The sequence below is a fragment of the Phalacrocorax aristotelis genome, chromosome 10 (genome assembly GCF_949628215.1).
Source record: "Phalacrocorax aristotelis chromosome 10, bGulAri2.1, whole genome shotgun sequence".
NCBI classification, from domain to species: Eukaryota; Metazoa; Chordata; class Aves; order Suliformes; family Phalacrocoracidae; genus Phalacrocorax; species Phalacrocorax aristotelis.
In genome coordinates, this window is record NC_134285.1 from 5,208,938 (window position 1) to 5,236,066 (window position 27,129).

General features: G+C 36.4%; 1 protein-coding gene across 3 annotated transcripts in view; it reads right to left on the reverse strand.

Annotated features, from left to right (window-relative positions):
* Nucleotides 1-27,129, reverse strand: part of SDK1 (sidekick cell adhesion molecule 1) — a 417,626-nt gene that overhangs the window by 295,577 nt on the left and 94,920 nt on the right. For 2 of the 3 annotated variants that reach the window (XM_075104852.1, XM_075104851.1), the window contains exon 2: nt 726-885. In XM_075104852.1, the coding sequence (XP_074960953.1) occupies nt 726-885 (160 nt within the window). Of the gene's footprint in view, nt 1-725; nt 886-12,932; nt 13,019-13,704; nt 13,989-27,129 lie in introns of those variants that run through there. The other variant, XM_075104853.1, reaches the window with a different exon arrangement.

The window sequence follows — 27,129 nt, forward strand, 5'->3', positions numbered from 1 at the left end:
ATATTAAATTTCTAGAAGGTTATAGAAATTGCCAATTGCATTGGGGAGACCCGGTTAATGCTCCCATTAAAGAAAAGCAGACAAAACTTGGCTGTTTTACTCTGTGATATTTGGCCGGCCATCTGCTGCCCATCAGCAAAAACGTAGCTGTGATAAGCCACAGCATGTTTTTTTTCTCTTGCTTGATGGGACGTCTTGCGGAATGAGGAGGGAGTCAGTGAGGTCCTGGGAGCAAAGTGCATAATCACAGAACAGTTTGTTAAACTACAGGATTAATTTTCACATTTTCAGAAGTGAAACCAAAAGTTTCACATGCAGTTTAAGATAGACCACATTCTTTTAGATCTTATTGAAAAGAATAGTCCCACTGAGCTTAGCTTCGTTCAAGGATGAGTAGCACATCATGTGTAACGTTTAGCTAAGGAATATGCCTCCTGTTTACAACAAATTCATGTAAGGTTACATCTCCATCAAAAAGCATTTTTGGTACTTCAAAATTCTGCATTATGACCCTTGTTTTGAAGTGTGAAATACAATTTTTAACAAAGGAGATTGTTAGACATTTGTTTACAAAAACAGTGTTTTTTAACGATAAAAAGCATTGTCAACGTATCAGTAGCTACAAAGCTCTTTTTAGGTATTGGGGACTTTAAGGATGAGGTGTTTGTTTTGAGGTTTTGTTTGCAATTACACTTAGAGAAGGGTATTATATAGCTTTTATTTACTTATATTCACTGGAGTAGGCGGTTATTTCACTGTCATTGCGTAACCACTTAAATTCCAAGGGCCAACTGCCTTCAGCAAGGCATGTAAGTACAAGCCGGTTTCCTTCCAAGTGGATCTGGGGCAAGCCTGGTTCAGTCTTGAAGTATGGTGCAACATCATCTGAAATAGAGAGAAACGGTTTTGTAAGCTATTTAAGCAAGTATAGTTTAAGTCACTGATATTTAGCTCATCTCTTCTCAAAATGGCCATTGTAAAAGAAAAGACAACAGGCGTCAGTAGTTAAGGGTTACACTGTCATATTCATAACTAAGCCTTATTTTTAGAGGCAGAATTCACAAGATCTTGATAACCTTAGTCCTTGGTACTTATTTAGAAGTGCCCACTCAGACAAGCTTTTGTCCATGTTTACTGCTTATACAGACGAAAACTTCAGCACTGTCTACTCTGGAGGCAGTGAACAACCCTATTGGCTTCCCCCACCACCCCTCTTCTGTAAGGATTAAATCCACTCAAAGCTCTTTTTTTATTTCTTGAATAGAAACCAGAAGAGTAATCTTGAGTAGAAATTATTATCACAGCAGGAGAAGTCTCAGGGTAAATGAAGAATTTTGACAGAAAAAAGAATTTAGAAAAAAACACCTCACAAAATCACAAGATTAATGTGTTTTTCAATGTTATTGCCAACCAAAACGTGTTAAATTATATTACCTGAAGCCACTAACAGATTTTGAATTAGGGTACTTCAATAATGTTCAAGGGTCACATCTAGTCTCAAACTCCTGTTGTCCCGTGGATCACAGATGCTCAAAATAGTCCAAGCAGCGAAATTCTCAACGGGTAAATTACCAAAGCTCCACTCAAATGCAGATTTATTACAATCTACACATGCTGGACACCCACCCCTTATCACCTCTGGAAGATGAAGGTTTTCACACTTTACGCATCAAATTTCTACTGGTAGCTCTGTAGGAATTACAGACTTAATTGTAGTTCGTAATCAAAATTAACATGTTTATGTATATATAGAAAATAGACAAGTTACATTCAATGCCACAGATTTAATACAAAATATGGAATATTTAATAGGTAGATGTTACTGCACTCTGCCTTTTAGGAGTCCAGTGTGTGCGTGTGTGGAATTTTTTTTTTTTTATTTTATGTATGAAAGATACACAAATGTTGCCCCAGTGCAACTAACCATTCAGCTAAATTGCTAATCGTTCTTTTAAAACTTATTTTAGATTAAGCTCAGGTATTTTTATACTTGCTATTTAAAGAGTTATGCTATCTTTTACAATTATGGGAAGTGACCTCATGTACTATTCCAGGCTGCCTGTGGAAGTTTGAATCCACAGGTCACACACTGCAGTCGTTAGTAGTTGATAGCCAGAAGACAGCAACCATACACGAGGGAAGAAGGAGCCCATGGCAAGGGGTCACAGTGGCTTTCAAGGTGCCCTAGTGTGCCATGAGGATTGGATGGCAGTGGGTACGCAGCTTGGCCTGGTGATGTCAACCTCTCTAAGCCCTTATCTTTCATTTTGCCTCTTATCAGGGAATTTTTATTACTTAGCAGAGCACACAGCAACACCGACTCATCATCAGCCTAATCGTACAGTCCCAGGGTAGCAGCTGCGCTTCAGCTGGCTGCAGTCAGGGAGTCACAGGTTGACTGCTGCCAAACTATTTGCTACAATTGGCTATAAAGTTGAACATCAGCTGCATACACATTTGGTGATTTGTTTTGACAAATTATCTCCCTAATTTTTAGAATTTACCTTCAGAAAGATATAGTTATTTCGGCAGAAAAAAAAGCACATCATCTTCAGGCAATTCTTATAACTATTACACAAAATCCGACCTAACACACTGAATTTAAAAAATGTATTTTGAGGTAAGGCCCTTTTCTGATTTATAGCATTTAGCATTTTAGCTAGTGCAGATCAGTAATATTTTCTTTAAATTGGATACACAGAAAGCTATGACAATTCAATGTATGAGAAAATAGGCAGAGTTCCAAATTAGCAGATAGTCTCAGGCAAACCTAAGGTATTTTTTGTACTTCTCTACCTCTATTACTTGACTGAGATTATATTTCTGTAAATCTTCTTTTTTGTTGTTGTTTTAATGACTTCAAATATTGTGAAGAAGTCTTACCTCAATTCACATTTTCTCCAACCTAGTAAAATCAACCAATATTTTAAAACTTTATAAAGACAAATTTAAGTCAGAGTTAGACAATGTCAGTGTGAAATACAGTTACTTTACCCAGAGCAAAAAGCAATTTTTAACAAAGATATTTCTAAACAAGTGAGGAAATGTTAAATCCTTTCAGAGGCTTCACAAATATTTCGGGGAGTTCTCCCAAAGGAGTTATGAGACAGACATTCTACCCTTGCAAGATTAAAGGTGTCAGGCTTCCTCTGGAGATGAAAAGGCAGTGGCAGGGAGTTGGGCTGGTATTTAGGGGAAGAGGTTGTAACAGAGTCCAGTTGGTAAATTGAAGTGATTAGTGCCGAGTCCCCTGAAAACAATGATATTTCCCTGCTAGTATATAGAGGCCAGTGAAATGAGCTTGTTAAACTATTCCTTCCTGGAGGAAGTTGTGCCATTCAGGGAGATTACAATAAAACTGGTATCCGCACTATAAACCTCGACCTGAATAATTTGTTGACCCTGTTTTTCAGTGATTTAAAGACTCGAGCAGCATAACCTCCTTCATTATTTCACTCTGAATGATCCACTTGCTCCTCGTAACTTATGTCTTTCCAAGAACAAATGACTTCTTCAAAAGCCAAAGGCTGCTGCCCACAAGTCTGTCATTCAGCCCCACGTTTCCTACTCAAATATTCCAAACCCAATGATGCTGCAACCCACTCAGAGATGTGCCCCATTCAAAGTACCACAATCAAACTAGTATTACAGGAAAACTATTCTCAAAATTCAGTCCAATTCTGGTAGAAGCTAAAATTTAATAGAGCTACAGGAATTTTTTTATAAGGAATATAGCTTGTGTTATAAATTACCCCAGCTCTCTGGAAGATTTACTTAAACCCTTAAAGAAATTTTATCTTTTAATCTTTTATTCCTGACTTCCTGATCACATACCATCAGTTTATCAAATTCTATTATTTAATCAGAGGTCACTAAATATTCACTGAAAGCAGAAATGAAAATAAAATACTGAGCAAAGATTCCACGAAGAGAGGTAGCAGTAAAGCTTTGATGACTTTGGCATTCCTGCGGCACAGTGGTGCTCACACCTCAGACACATGACCAAAACAGCGCTGCACCCTAGGCTTTGCATCTTGAAGCTGTAATGGAAAGCAGAATTTTAAACCAGACCTACAAGGACAAGTTTGGTCATTACAAAGCATCCCAGGGAAACAGGAAAATTGGCTGGAAAAATGAAAGCCATCTCAGAAAATTGTAGGAAAGGAATAACTGGCTAAGGGATGGAAGATACACAGGGGTTATTTAGTAGGTATGAGATACTTGCACTTTATTAATTAAATACAGGAGGACCTCACCATAAGGCTAACCTTGCCCAAGCAAGGGTTTTGAAACCATGAGAGCATCTCAGTTTTTATTCTCCTGAAGGACAGAGCAAAAAGTTAATTAAAAGGCTATCTGAGTCCTATGAATCCCAGAAACAGGAATAATAAAATACTGGAATTAATGTTCTTAGCTAAAAAAAAAGGCATGCATAATAAAAAATTATCTGAGTTGCACGGAGGAGTGAAAGGATAAGGTGCCAATCTGTTGGCACACACATACATCATCTACAAATTTTCATTAAGTCTGCTTACCAAACTCACCAACAACCTAGTATCCTTAACAGGATGGTGCAGATTTATTTCTATATAAATCTCAAGAAAAAATAGGATTGGATATGCCAAACTTATCTGGAAATTTGCTCAAAACATGTCTTCCTCACTTTTGTGCATCACTAAACTGCAAGAGTTCCATTATACAGCCAGGTTAGCTCATCTGTTTTCTTTCTTTGGTACATATAAAGCTTACATGGATTTTACCTCAAAATACAGTTTCAAGACGTAATTCAACACTGCCCATATACTTTTGTTTGAATTAATTCTGACATTTAAACACAAAAGTGCTGCTGTACACAATTGTTATCTACTTTGGGCATCTCCCCAGCCCTAGCAGTTGAGATGGATGACAGAAAAGCTGAGAGCTTGCTCATACTCTCTTGTCCCTGAAAATCATGTTCAGGCATGAATTTACAAACACAATCTGTAGGAGGAGACGGCAGGCCGGTTGTACAGCTGTGTACTGAATGGAACAAAAACAAAAATTCCAAGAGTTGCTACTCATCAGTCAACCAAGAGAACCTAATCTTGTAAAGACAGCGTGAGTGAACATGACTTCAGAAACTGAGGACAGTACCATCCCAGGGACCTCAAATATACCCTCTAATAAGCACATTAACAAAGTTTGGCTATAATGATTCTTAGTCCTCTAACAGCTTCTTATTTGTAAAATACATAAACCAAAGTCAGATTAAACACATCTTTCAGTTACTACAGGGTGCTACAAGGTCTTGAAAACAGTTTTGCAGTCCTTAACCTCAGGAATTCATATATTTTAAAGATGCAATTTGATCTTGAACACCTCCATCCTACTGAGAAAAGGAAAGTTACTATACTCCAGAGAAGTAACACATCACTTCCGTCAGTGAAAAGCACTGCAGCTACCCTGTTAAAAATCTCAGCATTTTTTCTCCAGATGTGTCAGATACCAACAGTTACAGGTAAAATCATGTGCTCACATCTTGAGAAAACCAGTTCCTGCAGTCCTGAACACACTCAGAGGAAGAACAATGTAGTGAGTGCAGAGAACAGGTTGGGAGATCCCCGCTGCCGCTGCTATTTGTCTTTGTTATCTATCTCTACTTTTAAGTTATTTTCAGGTGAGCCAATATTAAATATTAAAAGTAGTTTAACCTGTTCGTAAATCAGCAAGTCAGAGTAAATACAGCTCAACACTAACAAGTATCACTTGAGCAGCAGTCTTTCCATCACTCAGTTCACCCAACAAATATGATATTGAAAATAAATTTTTGACTGAGATACATTTTTCAATAAACCCAAACAAAAATACAAATGGCTTATTAAAAACCACACCTATATTGATTTTAGCTTATTAGTCCCCAGTCACAGCGTGATGCACATCACCCTTTCTTCATATGCATGTCTAAAGCTACAATCAACCAACACAGAAATATAAAGAATATATCTGAGGCATTTTCCAGGAAAACAAAACTAGATTTAAAAAAATACATACAGAGGCTGAATGATCTGTCCAGAAAAGGAGCAACAATACAGAGATGCTTTTGCTTTCATTGTTTGCAGGGAAAAGGGATGTAAGCCATCCTCATGTAGGTTAATGATAACTGCCATAAAAAGAGTGTTTTAAAAGATCTGTCTAGGCAATTGAAGGCATAATACAAAAGTATAGTTAAATTAAAAAGGAAGCTAGAGTCAGGAAACCCAAACTAAAGACAGGAAGAATCTTTTCAGTAATCCAAAGAAAGTAGGTACAACTACAGACAGCAGAATCCCATCAAGAAGAGATTAAAGTTCAGCTGTGACATTCACAAGCTGATGCTTCAAAGCACATACAGCTGAGTACGAGCTGCTCTGTACTGACTGACAGCTGATAACTGCAACCTTCTGGGGAATCAGGACCATTTTCTTCTTATTCCCAACTTGAATATGGAAAAGATTTTTCTCTTTTTCCTTTTAAAAAGGACCTTTTAATCTTATTATCTTAGTTCCTGATACACATGCATACATCTGCTAACCCTGGATTCAAGTCTTATTCTCTTGTGGAAACGAACTTCAACAGCTTATATGGCATAAGAATTTAGAATTATTATATTGTAAATCTTGGGAAATGTACCAGAAAGTCAGATTGAATTCAGATATATTTGAATCAATCTTCTTTTGAATTCAAACCTTCTGAAATGCATTGGTGAGATGCTGTGAAAGTTACTATATGATCTATTCATGAACTGTCAACAATGTCAAACATACATTAGAGCATTCAGTCATTTTAACAGTATTGATTTGCAGGAAGGCTATTCTACCCAAAACATTGGATATCTGAGATTCAAATTTTCTTGGTTGGAAGTGTGACATAAATCACCAAGTACAACAATTAAATTTAAATTGCATTTTACTACTTCATTCTAAGCCTGCATTTGAAAGAACCAATGCATCATAGTGAATATTTCATTAAAACATCAGGTTATTTTTCAAATATACTGCCGTAGTTAAGAATTTTCACACAATGGCATAAAGCATTCACTTAAAGTGAATTTCCTGAACTTTTATCAAAGACGATATCTGATTTTATATTTGAATAATACTGAAGCAACTGTGTTTAAAGCCATCTTTCTTCCTCAATTTCATAAGTCAAGTAAATGAGCCAATACTACCCGTTTTTGTCCTCCTATAGATAAGAAAGATAACCTACTTGTTGGATACTTCTACTATAATCTCTAAATGCAAATACAGTATCAGCTGAGGTTGATGGATAGTGCTTTTAAAGGTTTAATTGGCGGTGGAATTAAATTGTTTTAGGACTCAAAGTTCTGGGAGAAAACCTACATATTTCTAGAATAAGTGACATTTATTCCTTTTAAATGCACAGTCAGGGGGCAACAAGATTTCAATGGGTAACTTTTTTCGCCTTGAATAGATCAAATAACTAATTGGCAAGTTAGTTATTGGGTAATTGCCAATCAAATGTTTGATTTGGATGGAAGAAATATTCAACTTAAGATTGCATACCTGTTGCATACTAACCCAAGAGGAAAACCAAACCTTCTGTAATGTATAGCTATCATTAGCTTTCAACAATTCAACAGGAGTCCCAAGTAGCAAAAGAATTTCACATTGACAGTTAAGTAGATTTAATTAAAAATTCTTCTTTTTGTTTTTAATTGAAGCATCAGTTCTCTATTTCAGAATTACCTAAATGGCATTGCAGATTCCATTTTGCTTCTAAGCTCCTAATTTCTTGATGCAAACAGATCAAGTGTTTTTCCCAAATCTTGACTAATACATAGTATTGTTTAAAAGAACAAATGTCTACAATTCTAAGATACACACCACGAAATGGGTTGCTACAGGAAAACCTGTTTTAATATTTCCAACCTTTCTACCTTGTTTTAAGGCCCAAACATTTCCTCTTATATCTCTTACTCTTCTTCCATTTTTCCCTACAAACATCTCTAGACGAACCACAAAAAACATATTTGCATGTTGTGCTGAGAAAGACAACAGAAAAAATCTAGAGCAGGGTTTTTTTATGACAAAAAGAAAATCTTACTAGCACCAGTTGCTTAGAAGTCCTTAAACCTAACCTATACTTTGCATTCATAAAATCTACTCCCTAACGCTGTCATCTATTTAAGGACTATCCCTTCAATCACTACAAGATCACTTCCTGAAGAAGAACCTTTTTGACGAAAGGTTTCTTGACTTTATTAGAAACACTCAAAACAGAACTGAAAGAAGGAGGGCCCACAAAAGCACAATAATTTTTACAGGGCCTAGATTCTGACAGAAAAAAAGACTGCGGTCGGTAACATTCCTCCATTTAAAATTCAATGTAAAACTCTCTTGGTTATCCCCAAATATATCAAGAAAGATTTTCCCACATGCAATTGTATCATTCTTATCTTAAAATTGATTTCTTCAGCAGACCAGCCAAGTAGGGGGGGAAAAAAAAAAATGAGCTGATATCATTTTAACTGAGCCTCAAGCAGCTCCTGATGTATTAACCTGAAGTCCCACTAAGGTTTCCTTTTCCCATTTAATTTCCACACCTCATGTTTTAGTTTCACTCTTTGACCTCCTGTAATACCTCAGTTCAGTCAGGGGGGAAAAAAACACGGTTTGTTGTATATCAGAAGGCAATCACAATTCATAGTTTCATGAATTCATGGAATACATGGAATGTAGGATTAAAAATCAAGAAACTACAGATGATGTTCTTAAGTTATGTTTGGTGCAGTTCCTCCTCAAAAAAGGACGCATAATTTTTTTTTTTAATATTCATGAGGATATCTTAAAGAAAGTTACAAATATACTGAGAGAAAAAGACATGATAACATACCAAACAGGCAAATAAAAGAGAACCCATTAACTATCAAAACCAAAACAAAACCTCCAAAGAACACTACAACCTCTCTAGGCTGAACTGGGTACCAAAGCATAATCGCCATGCTTTTTAGATTCTCTCCGTATCTGGTGAGGGTTACAGAGACCTGCAGAACTCTCAGGGAAATAAGTTGTTACTGTTTAAATCTCGGCACAGAGCTGGTGGAAGGCAGAACTGCCTTATGGAAAAGGGCATCCAAATATAGCAGGATTTCCTTCATTACCTTAACTGCAAAGGAGCTACTCTTACTGCTACACAATCTACAACTTCCAACCGCTGTAGGGCCGGTCTGATCACACTGATGTCTATCCATCAAGATATATATCCACTAAATATTCCAACTAACACCAAGATGAAGGCAGGATGAAGCCCTACAGAACATTTAACAGAACTGAGAAGATAAAAATCTAAATGTGCTGTCCACGTGTTTGTCCTTGGTGTAAGAGGCGTTCTGAGTTGGTTATTTTTTAGAAGATAAATTAAATCAAAAAGGTAAACAGCAGTCGTGTGCCTGAGAGTACCGGAACAGAAACACAAGTGCAGCAGGAGGAAACAATGGCACAGCAAATGCACCACCAGACTTGAAAGCCATGGAAGGCAACCTATTTATTATTTCAAGGAGAAAACTATTTCTAAATAGCAAAGTAGCTATGAATATCCATAAAAGATATAAACACATATCTCCCCAATGAAGGGGACTGAAGGGGAAATGATTCATACAGAAACCTTTGTTAAAAAACAACGCCCACTCCTTACTGCTATTGTTATTTTGTTTACACGTAAGTTGTAATTTTCTTTTTTTTGTCCTTTAAACCTGAAAAACGTAAATAGTTTTATAAATTGTGTAAGACCTGCCTCAAAGTCAGATCAAAGGATCTCAATGGTGCTAGTGAATTCAAGGGTGGTAAGCACACAATCATACACTATACTGAACAGAGACAGGATTGTTTGTATCTGTTGCTGAATTAGGACAAAAGTGTAATCAAAGCCCAGTCCGAAGTTCACAGAACACAACTGAAATATTCCCATCATTTTAAGCAAACTCTGGAACAGGCACCTGGTTAGTGCTTGAGTCAGTAACAGAAGCTCAAAGCGACCCTTGCAGAGCTCTCAAGAGTATCTATTCCCTAATTTGTGTAGACAACGGGATAACACACTGTACGTGCAAACAGGAGATACACCTTTGCGTAGTTTCATGCTGAAGAGTAGGTACTAATTAAGGGCCAGATCAAAGGCTCTTTGAAAACCTAACATAAATTGGCTACCTTAAATTTTCCCTAATATCGCCGCTTATTTCTGCATCTAAACCCTTTCAGAACTATCCAAGTGGAATTCTTTCACCACCTTAGGGATGATACACTTATATAGAGACTATAGAATTATTTTCAACAATACTGACGAAACACATAATTTCTTCCTGTCAGAAGTTGGAAGAAACATATCAGTGTTCTTGAAAACATAACTCAGCTTGACACATCTGAAGGCAAAAAAAGGAGTTAGTTTATTAATCTGGATATTTTACTTAATTTTCTTTGGGTTATAAATAAGCAGCAAGTTAATACTGTTTTCAGCTTTTGACAGTTCTAATGTTAATTACATGTACTGGATTTTATAAATCAATACTTCTTACATAAAGTGTTATTTAACTTGCCAAGTGTAGCAATAAGATCAATGCATTTACTGTTCTTGCTAACATTGATGGATGACATACATCAAAAGGATATGTAAAGGAAAAATAAAAGATTTATTTGTAAGTCAGACAGGGTTAAATCCCAGCTAGGCGGAGAGAGAACTCAACTAGTGTTTCAAAAATCAAGTCATAATTTTATTAAGGTTTGAGAGGTTTTCTTTCTTCTTGTTTTAATTTCTTTTGGGTTTGGGTTATTTGGGGGGATTTTGGGGTTGTGGTTTGGTTTTTAGGTTTGGGTTGTGTTTGGGGGTTTTTTGGCGCTTTTTTTTTTTTTGCTTTTACAGCCAAGGCCTGAAGTTATCATAAGCAGATTGCTCTGCATACACAACTATTATATTAACTCTGTGTATCCTCTAGGATGGAGAAGCAACAAATTGCACCTCCCAAGCTTTAAGAATATTTTAACTGAAGTACTGTATTCCTGTGTTCAGCACACAGTACCCCTCTCTAAGCGTGCTACTAAGTGAACAAAACAAATAAAGCACAGTTGATAATTACTTTACTACTTGCAAACATGCTACATTTGATGTGCTTACAATTTCAGAAGTACGTACAAGTAAAATTTTGATTGTAAATCAACTTCAAAGATTGCATTCACTGCACTATAAACTGTAGTAAAAGAAACAACTCAGTTAAAAACCATTCTAAAAGCTAGTGCTAATGCAGCCTGACATCTTGAAGGGATATACAACTCACAATGTTATTAATATTCATTAGTTATTTGTGCCATTTGTAAAGACGACATTAAGTATGTTAAAATTAGGAAATTCCAAAGAACTGAAAGCTATTACTCTGTATGTAACAACAGCAAATCAGTTAAATATTGGTTAAAACCCATTATCAGAAGCCTGTATATATATACAGAATGTACTATTATTTACTGAAATAGAAGGGAAAATTGTTTTCCTTCTAGTATGGACAGATTTCTCAGGACAGAAGTAATAATTACTCAATGTATTACATCCAAATCACAGAACAGAGGAAAAAATCCTTTTACATAAAAAAAAATTATCACCACGACATTAAAGTAAGCACAAGTAGGCACTACTTCATTAGCACTGTTACTCTGGACAAAAGCCACGAGAAGCTAAAGTAACAACTACCATCTACTAGTCAGGTTAGCACGTTTATGAAATAATTAACAAAAAGGAATAACTGAAAAAGAGCTGTGAGTCTAATTCAAAGAAAGGAGACCATTTATAAACTTTCCCTCAAACCTTGTTGGAAAAAGATGAAATTCTATTTAACCAAAATTAAAAGAAAGAAAAGAAAAAAAAAAAATGAAACCCCTTAGTCTGCCAGCTAAGGCATGTCTTGGAGGACAGTGTAATACCTTTAACGAGACTGCCAATTAATGCAAGAACAGTCAGGAGATTGTCTTCAGAGTTTGAGCATTTTATCTCAAACAACAAGACAAAAGACTTCACAAAAATCATTCTTCTAAACTGTTAAAGGGAGTATGGGTATAAAGAGAAAGTGGATCAACTTCTTCAGGTAAAGTTTGGTTTTGTAAGTTTGGTACAATTTTGTGCAAGCCCTCAGTCACCTTAAAGAGATGATAAAGTATTATCCAAGTGAAATGTGGGGATTCAGCACATGTAACCTTTCTGTCCAGCTTTAAGCTGTGAGTCAGAAGACAGGAAGAATCCATGAGCAACTGGCCAAGGGATATAGCACAGAGCACTTACGTGCATAAAAAAATACAACATAAAGCTTAGTCCTATCTCACTGGTACATAATACATGAGTTGTCAAAGATTAAAACCACTACCACACTCCTACATGTTACACTTATCATATTATATCATAATCCTACTCTCATGCAATCCAACTCAGAGGCACCTGATCATTTCTGCTGGAGCTTAATCAAATAAATACAGATAGTCTTGCTAAATCCTGCTTAGCAGCATTAAACAAATGAAGAGCAAACCTCTAGTCTTCGCTTTGAATCTGGACAACCTGACAATAATGAAGATGTATATTCAAAAGGAATATGAAATAGGCCTGAACCTCGATTCATGAGAACTCCTGTATCCTGTAAGAGGTAAGCCCTGGGGGGGTTACAAGTTCTATAAAATTGCTCACTGGGGGAAACAATCTGCCGACTTAATTCTCTGCAGGATTTTACAAGTCCCTCCAGTCATCTGTTTCTGCTGTATACATTCACATACATCATCAAACTGACAATTTAGAAACTGGACCAGATGGATATATAACCCAAAACAGTGTTGTTTGTTAAATCTAAAAGCTATTAATCAAAATAATTTCCTTTATTAAACTCTGTGGGAGAAAGGGACAAATATAGTTGATGTATTACACGTATTTACCGGGAGTGCACCACAGGACAATACAGACTGAAGTTATTTTCACCAGGCTCCACCAGAGAAAAATGTTGATAGCAGAAATGTTCTTCCTAAAAAAAGTGGATTATTGCAGGACAAAGAAAGCAAGAAAGGGCATCCTAAATGCTTTGTTTGAGAAGATAAGGCATGTTATGCTTTCTTCCCCTGAGGAAATAATTACATTCTCTGAAAGGACTGGCAACTTCAAGTTATTTTTAAACAAAGAGCAGTTCTTTGTCTAACATGAGCCCTAACTTGTTTTAGGAAAGCAGTGGGTGAGACTAGATCAACAAAGTCAGCTTCACCGTTCACCAGACACTTAATGCCAACCCAGCTGGAAAACAGCCTGGGCTATTTGAGGTTTAAGATTCACAAATAATACTTACTGCTCTTCCCCTTCTCACTCTGCCATTCCTCGCATATGTAGCCACAGGACTAAAAGCATCAGTGTATCCTTCCCGTTTTTCCAACCTTAAGCTTTACAATAAAATCATTTATCTGAAGCGCATACGAAAATGTTCCAATTCTAACAACAGAAAAACTTGTACAAAACCAATTACAGAAGCAGTCTCATCTAGAAATACCTGCGAAATGGTTTCTTAAATATCAAGACAGGATTTACAAAAGAAAGGAAAGCCTGTAGCTATTTGCTTAACTGACAAAACCACAGATTTTTATAGATTAACTATTTCGGAGGAGGTCACTGAACATAGTTGTAATCCTTTAGCGATGCTCTGATACATTATTGCAAACAAACCTCATTTGGCAAGTTCTAGTTGCGAGGCTGAACACACACAGGCTGGCAGAGCAGAAACTGAAGTGATCCCAGCACGCGAAGTTTGAGGGCAGCCTCCTGGGCCCTTTCATCCTTTTACTTCCCATCATGGTGTGAATAAGAGAAAAAGAAGGAAAAAGTGTATGTAATGTACCTGCTCTTATTCTTAAAGTAGTTAGCATCTGAATTGCAAAAAATAAGAGAATGATTTGGCCCAAATAACATTTGACTTTCTGAGTATATTCCAAACACCCTACTGGTATTATTTTAAGGGGCTATCACATAAACACTCCTATTCATACATTTTTCTCAATCAGAGCTTTCATTGATATAGTTTATGAAAGCGTCTTTTACGAGCATAGATTTTATAATGCTTGTTTACAGAGTAGATCTTCTGAAATACATGCTCAACCAGAACCCCTGACTTAAAAGTAACTAGACCGAAATGCTAGCATGTTATTACTGGCTCATTAAGAAGCAAATGACTTGTTTTTCTCTTTGTTTAGCAATGCTCAACAGGTACTTATTTTGACACTGTTTTTAACATGAACACACATTAAATTAACATGTTCCATGGTTACAGGAAACTTTTATTGGACAAAGGCCAATCCAGCAGCCCCACAACCAAAATGATAATTTATAAATTAAAGTAACCTACAGTAAATTACATCAGACACTTCTCTACATGTGCTTCTTGCCATCCCACTGTATCTAACAAAAGCTGATGGTTTCTGTCCTTCTACTTCATATTTACAATGTACCTCAAATACAATTTATTGGAAAAATAGATGAAATAAATAAAAATAGTATACATGACCAAAAAAGCACGACCAGAGTTAACCTTCTCCTCTGCGTATGCAACCAAATACTTAAAACGGTGCATTCAAAGTTCAACAACAACCTCTGTTATTTCTCCTCTCTATGTATAGAAAACAAGTTCTATTAATAAACAGTCAGCCTAGATTAGCATTAACGCAATATTTATTTAGTTTAGACTTTTGGCCTTTAGTTTATATCAGCTTAGAAGTAAACACAAAAAGTGCAATAATGGCAAATAAAACAATGAAACAGTAAAAATAACATGATGATGGATTAAAATACATTGTTCTAGCTGGGAGTCAATAGGGCAAGGGCTTTATAAAAATTATGTGTTCCTTTGACAAAAATCAGTATTTTTGTCATTGCTTGCTAGTACAAGCAATAATAAAAAAACCTCCCATAAAACACTTCCGAGTTCACTTTCCATTTTAATGGCTGCAGGCAAAATTCAGAATACATTTGTCAAGTTGATATTATCAACACAACAGGGGCATGCCTGACTTGTTCTGCATTTGTTCTGAAAGTTTACTTTCAGAGGCCAACTGTCAAGAAAGGAGGACACAGGAAACCAAAATCATTCATACCAGGCAGACACAGAAATATACCCTCAAATATTTAAGAGAAGTTTTAGTACATATTATCACATATTACTCTGCAAGGCATCGATCACACTCAGTTTAACATTAAAGACCAACCAATCTGAAAATTAAAGGTGATTCGCACTCCCTCTTTGCTCAGTTTAATGAGACCTCCTAGTCTGATCTGTGACAACCAGTGCCAACACCTTTAACTTTTTTCCTGACATCTGAAATTGATTTCAAAGACAGATACTTGAGAAGGCAAGAATACTACAGAAAAGGACATAAGAAAAGCATTCCAAAAGAGAAAATCAAATGTATAGTCTTAGCTTTCTTCCCCCACACACACTTCAGTACTTAAAAATCATCTGCATCTTTAAGCAACTGAAGGAAAATTCCATTAAAAATTCCTGAATGTATCTGAATCTTATTCTTGTGCCTTTGAAATGAATACCAGCCAAATATATTAAAAAACAAATCCTTGCTGTTACACATTGTTCATGTTCTATTTTTAGTCTCTTTGAAAATATCTGGCCAAGGTTTTTTTCACTTCGTTAGCAAAAGCCTATTCTTTAATGAAAATACACGCCCTTATGCATGTATTTTTTTCTATTTAATATCTTAGATTTCTTATTTTCCGGACTAAAATTTATATAGAGAACAAATACATTACAGAGATCAAAAAAACAATTGCTTGAAGTGCATAACTCTGATTTGCCCATAGATTGAATGAGTTCATGCTTAGTTGACCTAACTGATAAAAATAATATTCACAAAATTATTTAAATGTCAAAAAAGCCCAACTCCTTATTAAACATACACTGGCTGAAAATGCAATGAACTCTAAGCATTGAGGCTCTACATTAAGAACCACTACAGAAGACTGTTGTTGTAACAGGAATTACCATATCATTTAATGGATTTCAAGGAGGGCATAGAATGGGTTTGGGCTGCTTATTTTTAATGAGGGCACAATGATATTAGGGCAAGAAGCTTCACTTTGGCACCAATACAATGCTTGTGAGACAGGGATTTCAACAGCTGTCCTGTACAGATGGTTGCTTTTACTTACAAAGCTTTGAACTGAAGAAAGATTAAATCTATGGATGAGAGACCTTTACCTTGCTGCTTGCTTGCGTAGTTGGCAGAGAAAAAATAGCTAAGAGAGATTACAATAAGTGCCTTGTTTATATTATGCACACAGTATTCCTTAAATGTACGAAAACCAATGTTTATTTGCTTATAGCAGCACGTGGTTTCCACTCAGCACCCTGGAACTCTTCTGAAAAACAAGAAATTTCAGCTTTCCTGAATTCCCATCAGAATGTCCAGCCCAAACAAATACGAATTACGCAGAGGAAAAGAATCTGAGTCAAAGTCAGAAGTAACCAGTATAAAAGCAGAATGCCACACATTGTATGACTAATGGCATTTGCCTTTGTTCCAAGGTAATTAATCCTATTTTTCACTGCAAGTTGAAAGCCTTGAAAGAGTAATTCCTGGGAAAAATGCTGGTTTTCTTTAAAACTAGGCATAATACTGAAGGATTCAATTTGGTGTGTTGACATAACCTTAGCAAGCTGCAATAAACACTATTCAGTGAAAACGTATTTGTATCGAGTTCGCAAAACTCAAACTGCTGTGTGATTCTGACCTGAGGTTTCTTTTTTTTTTGAAAGCCAGTCTCCATACTGATTTTTTTAAAGATCTTGGTGAATTCTGTGGTTTCCTACAACTGTTTACTGCAAATCGTTGTCTGGTAACAGCTGTTCACATGTCACAAGAATATCCGCATCAGTCACAGAGGGTTTTTTTTAGCCTTAAAATTGGATATCAATATCCTAGATAAAGAAACTACAAAAACCGTGGCAGCTATCACACAACTTCTAGCCTTTTACTTCTAATAAGTGCTTCTAGTGCACTCCAAGGTTCAAGGGAAATATTAATTAATTCTATTCTGGCAGCTATATACTATTTGGAAGCCAAAATGGATGGAATCTGTGGACTTCTAAGCTGAAAATTTATTTTAAATTGTACAAGGGAATTTGAGAGCTCTAAATTCTCTCAAGAGACTTTAAACTGAAACTGATCTTTTGACTTTATCAACAGCATTTATAAGAGAGAAATACCTTTTTATAAAGAGAAGTGAAACAATAAAACATAGCACGAAAAACAAAATTCTGGAAGTGAAGGAAGATGAGCTGTTTGTGTATTCTTTGGAATTATAAACTGTGCTGGAAACTCAAAACCGTATGTTCCTCATCTTCTTACAGTAAACAAATATAAAATGTACCCAACAAGCAGAAAGAGAGAGAAGAGCAAAAGCTTTGAAGTACGGTGTATTTGTTGGTCTCAGTGGGTCAAGGTATTGGCACAACCGATCTTTAAAACAAGAGAGGCCACTAGCAACTTGATTATTACATTTCATAAGTAGATTCTAGATCAACTGTTTTCATAGTAACTATTGTAGGAGGCCACATACTAGCTCCTTCCTTTTATAAAACACACTTGGAAGAGTCACTTCATGGCACCAGCCCTTCGACAAATGATTTTTGGAAATATGACAAGTTATGGTTACATCTTCATGTGTACCCTGTAGGATAAAATGGATCGCCTCTCTTCCCCTTCCTCCCTCAGGGGAACACAACTCATTTCAAGAAGGCCAGGTTGTAAAGCTTGCTTCTGAAGTCCCCATATTCATATAATTTGAAAATATGAAGTAAGAAACCATTCAAAATCACTTTTTTCTCCTAACTGTTCAGTGAAAGAATACTGCATCAGTGGTTCCACATTTTCCTTCTGATCTATTTAACTCAGACTAGCTTTTTGCAATGCCCCTCTGCCTTCAGACACCAACCATCATCAATACAGCTGCAGGACATATCAAATAGCTGCGCCTGCTTCATCTACCGAGCATCGACCACCTGAGAACAGACATCCTCTTTGCATTTCTGTGCTTACTGAACACTTTTGAAAGTGAACTAAGAGACATGGAAGGTACCAGACATCTTACAGGCCTAAACAAAAACACCCCCAGCAACTACGCAACTAAAAAGAACAGTCTCATCTTTTATTCTGAAGGTGTCATCCAGGATAAGAATTATAAAGTATTCATATCACACACTTCTAATACAGTCTTGGATCATTAATGAAAATAAGCTTCATGAGTTCGAAATAGATCTTTGTATACACGTTATTTTAAACTGTCATACTTCAGCTAAATCAACGCAGTTTTTCATTTTTAATAGCAATAGTGGTTTTGCCATGTATTTCTCCATGCAAAACTTGAACTATTCATTCTTGTTCAAGCTTTCAAAAAAAAAAATTTACCCTCAAGCACAGATCAGCATAAAATATTTCAGCTCAGAGTTTGAGCAATTAAGAAAAAGTATTCCACAGCCAAATATGCCCTATAAAAGGTAAACATACATAGGCAAAATAAATTGGAGTAGCTACACCATCATAATGATATAGGTTTATGTAACTAGATACGCATTTAATGCTTTCATTCTTCTTAACACTTGCTTTCTGTTCATTACCAACCACTGAAAATAGACCTTTTTTCTTTCTGAAAAATTAGACATTTCAGTCATTCAATTCTAAATTTCATAAAAATTTATCACTTCTTTCATGGGAATCTTTGCTGTTCTAAACAAGCTATTTAAAGGAAAATATAATTACAGTGTATCAGTTCATCCTCCTCTCTACTGGTACAATGGTTAGAAGTTACATACATATATATCTATACCCATATATATCTCAACGGACACATTATGAATCCATTTATTATCAAGGGTTGAAATTACACATGAATTCATAAGGAAATAAATCAGCACGGATCAACAAGGTCCAAGGTATGTGGTACTGCCACTGCTTGAAAGACATCAGGAGTAAAACAAAAGGTGCCCGTGTTCTGGAAAACATGTGCGTAAGCTGTAAGAAAGCTACCTCTATCAATTTAAAGTGCAAAGAAAGAGAAGATCAGCAGTGACACCGTGTACGTTTAACACAAGAAAGGCACGGCAAGGGGGTTGATTGTGAAATATGCTGGGTGAAATCAGGTTAGCTCAAGATCAGTGGAGAGATGGAAAACAGAACAAGAATGATCAGAAGCAGACTGTGTCCCGGAGGAGGAGGCACCCATGTCTGAGATGAAAAAAGATCAAGAAATGAAATTTGAATTCTTAGAGGAACGTTGCTCAAATACTGGAAATACTCCAAAATAGTGAGGAGCGTCAGGGTAAATTTTCACAAGAATTTTGATTCTCTGTCTTCAATTCTCCTCAAACACACAATATAGAACAAAATTTCTCTTTGCTTTAACCTGAGGCCCAGAACTTTGCATGGAAATTCCAAAATCTAAATAGGATCTTCTAATTCAACTACATTCTGTTCATGGTGTCTCTCTCTAAAAAAACCGTGAAAACTAGTATATCTTTAAAATCAGAGAAAAATAAGCATGCATGAAATCTAAAATATGGATTTACGAAACTAAGTTATTTTTTATTTCCTCTTTGTTTCTTCAAACTTTACAGACTGTCAGATGATATACACAGACATCCATTAGTAACTACTCTAATTAAGGCAACAACTAAAGGCAGGCTGGTGCAGGTTTTCTTATTTGGTTTCTTCCCCCCACCTTTTAACTTCTTTTCCCCTTTCCCCACAGTTACCACAGCCACTAGAAGCTACCATGACCATTCCTTTCTCTGTAGTACAAACCTTCAAATCCACCCTTGAAGACAGAATTTCCCAAGTGACTGTAAACTATTTCCAAATTAGAGCTACAAACTGCATTGATATAAAAAGTTAATTTCTTTAACGCTGCTTGAAAAGCAAACTTTCCTCCCTCTTATCTCTCTTTGCCACCCAAATAATAGACGACAGTCATCTGTTTTATGTTAGACTATCATTCCCAGATCTCTCATGCTGATTCATTCTCAGCTTTCACAGCACAGGCACAAGTTGTCAGGAAGAGCTATGCTGGCTTCATTTCCCATATGGAATCCAACAGCTGGAGTTCATTCATTAGACCAAGCAAAAAATCCTGATATAAATTAAAGAGAGCAAAACAACACAGTGACAAACACATCTTCCAGTATCTCAAGTACAACACTGAAAAGTATTGTAAAGCAAGCACATTGTTCTGTCAGCCAGGGAATTAATAAAGTCCAATTATCTATGGACATGTTTGTGTATACAAAATCCCCCCCTTTCCAAGTTCTAATAGCCCCAGAGTCTTCTCCTTCATTCATGACTCCCTAAGCACCACTAGACCAGTCCCACACATGACACCAGATCCCCTCCACATCCCTATACCTTCATCAAATCTACAGTTTGCTCTGTCTCAACCCTCAGTCCCTCCCACTGGCACTTTATCAGGCTACAGGAATCATGAGATACAGCAGGAGGTTCGGACTGGCTGTTGGGCCAACTAGTATCGATGCCCTGTCCGGGAAGCCAGTAAGTCAATGACAAAAGATAATGGCTGAGGCTGCATTTAGCAGAAGCAGTAATCTGGGTCCTCTATACTACCCAGCTACCAATTTTCAGGAACTTACAGAAAACTATCATTGAAGCTTCTACCTTAGACAAATGATAATCAAATTATTTTCCTTTCCCTAGGTTATTCTTAAACAAATCCAATTATTTAACTAAATTTTGTTAACTGAACTACCACCTTTAACAGTTCTTTCAAATTATCTACTATGAAAACTTTTATTCTCAAAATAATAAACTTTCTGCTACCGTCATTTAAACATAGTCTGTAACACTTCACAAATGATATGATTTAATGGTTCAATATAGTAGCATGGAATTCTTTTCACAGTTTGGATTTTGTTGCTTCCATAAAAACAGCTACTTTAACAAAGGATTTCAGAAGTTTAACTATTATCAAAATAATGAGAAAATCTAACACAGTTTTATTTAGTTTCAGAAGGGGAAACTGCCCAGAACAAGGAAGTTTATTCAAAGGGCCAGAAAGGTTAAACAGCAGGATAGAGAAGGGTAGTAAGAAAAGGTCCTTCAAAACACTAAATTTCAAATGATAGAAAGAAAAAAGAAAAAAGAACACAAAGCCTTGTCTGGTAAATGGGAAAAAAATACCATGAGGGTATCCCACCCACCCCCCAAAAAAACGTTTCAAGAAAAACTACGTAAGGACAAAAAAAACACCAAACAAGCAAAAAAACCCTCACATGTAGTTTTTCACATCCATTTGGATATGATACCTATTACAGAACAGATGATCTAACCACTGGTTAACGCCCCTTTTACAAGGAAAAGGCACTTTAGCACAAATAATAATCATGACCACTGACTAAATCTTTGGTGTTAAACAGCTCACTGTAAGACTAATCAAACATTTTAAGAGAATTATTTAAATATAGGTATTTGAAAATTGGTGAGCCACCTGCAGATTTAAACTCTTGTGTCTGTGAACAGCAAAAAGACTCTCCCCGTCCAGGTTTAGTACAACGTTTCAAGAATTTTAAAGCTGGAAACTGCAGCAGATTTTATCATCTGCCATGATCCTCCAAAATGTAAACAAAAGGTAGCTGGTTGGGACATGCAAGAAATATAGTGAATACTATTCAATCCAGTGAACACAGAGAATCAACAAAACAACTTTTTGTATTAATTGGGAATGGTTTTAGTGTTAAATGGCCAAAAGAACTAAAAGGTAGTTTGAAGAGTTTCTGATAAGCTCAGAAGCCAGGGAGCAGGTACTTCAGTTTTTTTAATCTGTCCTTCAACAGAAAAGACATGTCTGTGTTTTAGCATAAAGTTCTACTGTAGCTCTACAGTTACTATTATTTCTCTGTAATAATTACTATATCCATATGAAAAAATTTAGTATTGCATTGACAGTTACCATGGAGAAAACTGAGTTTGGCAATATTCCTCTATTTCCACTCCTTTCTTTCATTTTTAACCTTTTTCATGAAATCGATCATGAATTTTACTCCAGGAAAAGCTATCAGTATCTGATGTAATTTTTGTATATGCTGCTGCTTTTCTTCCCAAGAACAAGAATCTGAATTTTAAAAATCAATGTTCTTATAGTTTATTTAGGTGGAATAATTTGAAGTGGGAGGTATCATTAGGAAGGCAGCTCTTAGACGAGACAACTTTTACCTTAGCTGAGCAAAAACTACCATTGCTGTATTGCCAAATAGATTAAATAAGCAGGAAGAAAAAACGTGAAAAAGTAGCACATCAATACAGAAACGAACAGAACTGTCCTTTAAATATGAAACAGAGGAAAGTGCACTATATTTCAGAAGGATATTGATCTTAGGAACGCTGACAGCGAGGTGTCCTAGCGCCTTTATTTAAAGGAAGGCTTCAATAAAATGCTGGTCTTTTTTTAAAAAATTATAAAAAGAAGCTATAAGACCACACATGATGAATTGGAAAAACTTCTGATGGATGTAGCATATACTTGTGGATCAAAAGATTTAATGTAATAACTGTAAAACAGTAACTCAGATAAAAGTCAGAGTTGCAAACACCAGATACAACAGCTCAGATTTATTGCCAGCCTCCACCCTCATAATGCATCTCCTTTGTCATGTTTTAGAAATGACTACCACTAGGGGAGCCTTGGCCTTGAAACTGTATTAGTAATCAGACATGATACTGTGAGTGACAGTCAGAGTTGAGTGATTAGAAAGGAAACACAGAGAACGGCAAGCCCAAACTAAGTGGTTTACTACTTCTAGCAAGAGTGTCGAAAATAGTTGGCCTAAGGGTAAATCAAAAGAGCGGCCAAACAAAGATTATGGTGTAAGAAAGACCTGGACCTGTAAATTTTTTTTATGCTTTCTGGTTCCCATTGCATGCACTTTACACCTTTAGAAAATGACTAATTAATGCTTTGCTTTGGTGATGCTGGTTTTGAGTCATTTTCATCATGTTGCTCATCACGGACCTAAAAGTGAACAGCTTGCAGGTACCCAATACAATTGGCCACGTGGTAGTAAAAGAGCTGGAAAAAACCATCCAAAACATCATGTCTAGGAAAATGGATACAGAAGTTTCAATTGAAAGTGGGAAGAGGGAAAAGAAGTACCATTCAAGGTATGCAGTGAGGGGAATCTGAAAATGTGAGACATTCACCCATCACCATGACACACCTAATAACGAAAGACCTAGAACTAATGAAATAATCCTTTCTGCACTACAGGCAGAGAACCCTTCGAAACAGAACTGGTTTTATGAAAATACTAGATTTAAAACCCATCTTCCCCATCCAAGCTACCAAGTGGGGTAAGAAATGCTTAAAAAGGCCTGGGGGCCTCCTAGGCCAATTTAATTCCATTTTGTATCATACTCCTTTCAAGGAAGATATGCTGCCATTACAATTAAGCAAGTTACTTTTCCTAGTTTATTATTTATGATTTTAATATAAGGCTTACACTTGTACTATATCATTGCAATCCATACCCTTGTATCATTCTGTCCTATGAAGCAAAACTGTTGAAGTGTTTAGCAATTTACCACTTTGAATTATATTACAAATTCGCCTGGAAGTTGGTTTTTATAGTTTGATCTAAAACTATTACCCAAGTCTTGTACAATGTAATTAAATAAATTAAACCAGCCCTTGGGGACCTTTTGCTCTAAAATGAAATTTCAAATCCAAAGAGTGCCTGTAACCTTTACTGTAACCATGTCTAAAACGCTACTTGTAATTTCACAACTAATCAGATCTTGACAGAAAGGCAGACACTTGTTGATGGAACCCCTCCTTCCTGATATCCCCAAGGATAAATTTACCACATCATGATTGAAACAAATCATATTCTATCGCAGCCCATATTTTAAAAAGGGTATTACAAGTTCTGAAGCAAGGCTTCTGCAAAACTGCTGCTCAGTTATAACGCAGGGATATCACCCACTCCCTGCCCCTGCCCCTGGACTGGGTCAGCTCATTGAAAAACTTTGTATTTCATGAAATATAACGTTTTGGTTCCAATTCAGACAACCTAAATATCAGGCTGATTGCAATACTCAAGGTAGCAGTGACTAGCCATAGTAAGGTAGTACCAAAAAAAAGTACAGTTGAAGCACTGGGGTAAAAGGCCAGCTTTAAACATGAATCACTGACCTCGTGAATGAAGGCAAATATCTCAAAAAATATCAATAATTAGTAATTGAAAAGCAAGAATTAACTGAACAAACAGTAGCTTATGTACCATTACGAAAACTTGCAACCAAAATACATGCTAAAAGCTATACTCATCATGAACGTAAGCACACAATAAAATATTGGCTCAAGACAAACACAAGAACCAGCACAACAGATTTTTACATGACAGCTGAAAATTTCACCTTATTCACCCCTTGGTTCATTAATCAGGGTGCTTAACACAGTGGTGGTACCATGTGCAGGGTACGTGATTTCATCAGCTTGTACACAGACATAACAGGCATGTGATAACATGCCAGCTGAGTGTCAGCTTCATGCCTTGAGTCCTCCCTGTAGAAGAGCTTACAAGAAGCTCCAGCTGAACTTGGATATACCACTGGGGCTGGGGTAACATACGTCTGAATGTCAGTTCAGAAATAGTGATCTCCAAAAGCACGTAAAAGCTACCACCCACTGTTAGTGCACTCTCTGATGTTGTTTGCTACTGCTGACACCTCAGAGTTTAACGGCTGTCAGTGGCTATTGATCGGACACATGGTCTTGTAAACCTGCATGCCATCAGCCAGAAAACTGCAAGAGTCAGTAATCGCTGCTCAGGACACTGCATACTTCACTTAATGTGTTTTTGTTCTCATTAGAATGCCTTTTATATGAACGACATTGAGCAAGAGAATGTTCTGCCATCTGAAAAATTGGTAATTTTGTCCACTGAAATAGGATCATCATCTCCCAAGGGTAGCCTACCACCCTTGTGCCGCCGCCTGACGATCACAACGCTCACGTACTCTGACATTAGTAACACACTTGCCTTCACAGTGTCCCTATTCAAGGTAGCACCGTAATTACATAAACATCAATTGTACTCCTCAAAACTCTGTAAGAGCTGATTTGTCACCCAGTTCCATACCTTCTTGTTATGGCAATTAGGCAATAGTTAGAAAAGCACAATAAATAATTCTTTTGCAATCAGTTGGACAGCTCATATGTTTTAAATAAAGCAAGTACTAAGTACTCTGCTAAAGTGAGTCTTCAGTGATCACTTCATTTTAACTAAAGACTGAATTATCAATAAAAGATATTGTACAAAAACAATCCTTCTGGAGATTCAAGGAAAGTGTTCCAATGCGGGTATTTTTGTTCATTCCAGCTACGAAAATAGCATACTATCCATCCTGAAACACAAAGGTAACCAAGGATATATTATGTCATTTGCAAAAGGTTCACTTCACTAGAGCAAAGTAGTTTTATTATTATTATTTAATTGCAGGTACTTTTGCATATTTTAGCTTTGAAAGCAATACCACACAACATCAAAACACTTCTGATGAATAACAAGCCCGTAACAAGAATTACAAATGAGGAGGTATTAAGAAAACATTAATTCCTCCATATGAGTACTTTCAAAAGGTCATCCCTGTTTTTAATATTTCTACAAGCATGATCCTACCTTGACCAAGATACCTCAGGCTTCTATCCCTTTTATTTGCTTTTGCTACAGACTAGGAAAAACTACAATGCTACAGTAACTTGATCTCCCTAGCAGATGAATCAATATGTCTGAAGAGCATCACTAATTATAATAAAAGTATGTTCATTAATAATATTATGCATTTGCACACAAAACTGAATTTTCAAACACATACCCCAAAGACTATAGTTACAGTGTGCCTATACAAGTACCGCAGTCTGGCATCAATACATAATTTCATAGTGTCTGCATTCAGGGAAGTCATATATAAACAAATAGATTTGTTGCACTACAGCCAGAAAAGTATAGGTCAGCATGCAGCAAGCCAATATGTTCAGGAAAACAGGTAATTTATTTCAAGCAGATAAACAACAGCCAGTCAAAACCCTCTTGCCAAACTTTACTGTTTGATTATGCTCACTGCTGTATTTAGCAGTTGGGGGTACAGACGATCTTCCTTATTTTGCGTCTTAAAACAGAGGCTGAAATCATCCTAGTTTCTCCACCATTTTAGTCTTTTTGTCCTCATAACGAACTAAAATTTTGAGATGTACTGGACGTAATGGGAAGAGTTAGAAAGGAGCTTTTTGATCTCCTAGCTCACTATTGCTTACAGAGCAAAGCGCCAGAAGAAATGACATTTCACCTGAGCGCCAATGAACCACGATACTCCAGTATTTGCAGTCTTATCTTTGTAGATATGATTCAATAATATGAGCATGCTGCCACATAGAAAACAACTTTACTGAAGGTCAGACATGACATAACTCACCAGGAATTAAAGACCTGCATGAAATAACTGCTGCGTCTGACTTACAAATCCATTAAATGGGTTAAAAGTGACTTAAACTATGGAATCTCAGAGGGGTTTTTTTGTATCTGCCAGGTGATCTTTACTCACATGGTAACAGCAGGTAACAAGATGCAAAAATTTCTGCGTCTGTTTCCTCGTTCTCCAGAGGCCTAGTGCCTCTGTGTGACTTTGTGCAGGTTATAACCTCTCTGGATTTCATTTACCCATCTCTAAAATGTGAATAATGGTTAACTTCCTCCTGGGAATTGTATGGAGGCTTGGAATATTAATCCTGGTAAAGTGCTTTGAAATCACTGAATTGAAAACAGCACAAAGCACCAAGTTTTATCTTCTGAATCCATTTCCCATTGCCTTTACCTTGTCAAGCTCATGCAGAATTAACTATCATCATTTAAATCAGTATAGCCTCTGCCATGATAACCTGGCCTACTTCAATAATTTAAAAAAAAATATTATAAAGGTAAAATAACTTAAACCAACACTTCCACTTCAGGTTTTTCTACTGACAGATGCAATATGTACTGTGATAGCGCATACTGTGTTTCTCTTGTGCCAGTGCTGTGTTTAACAT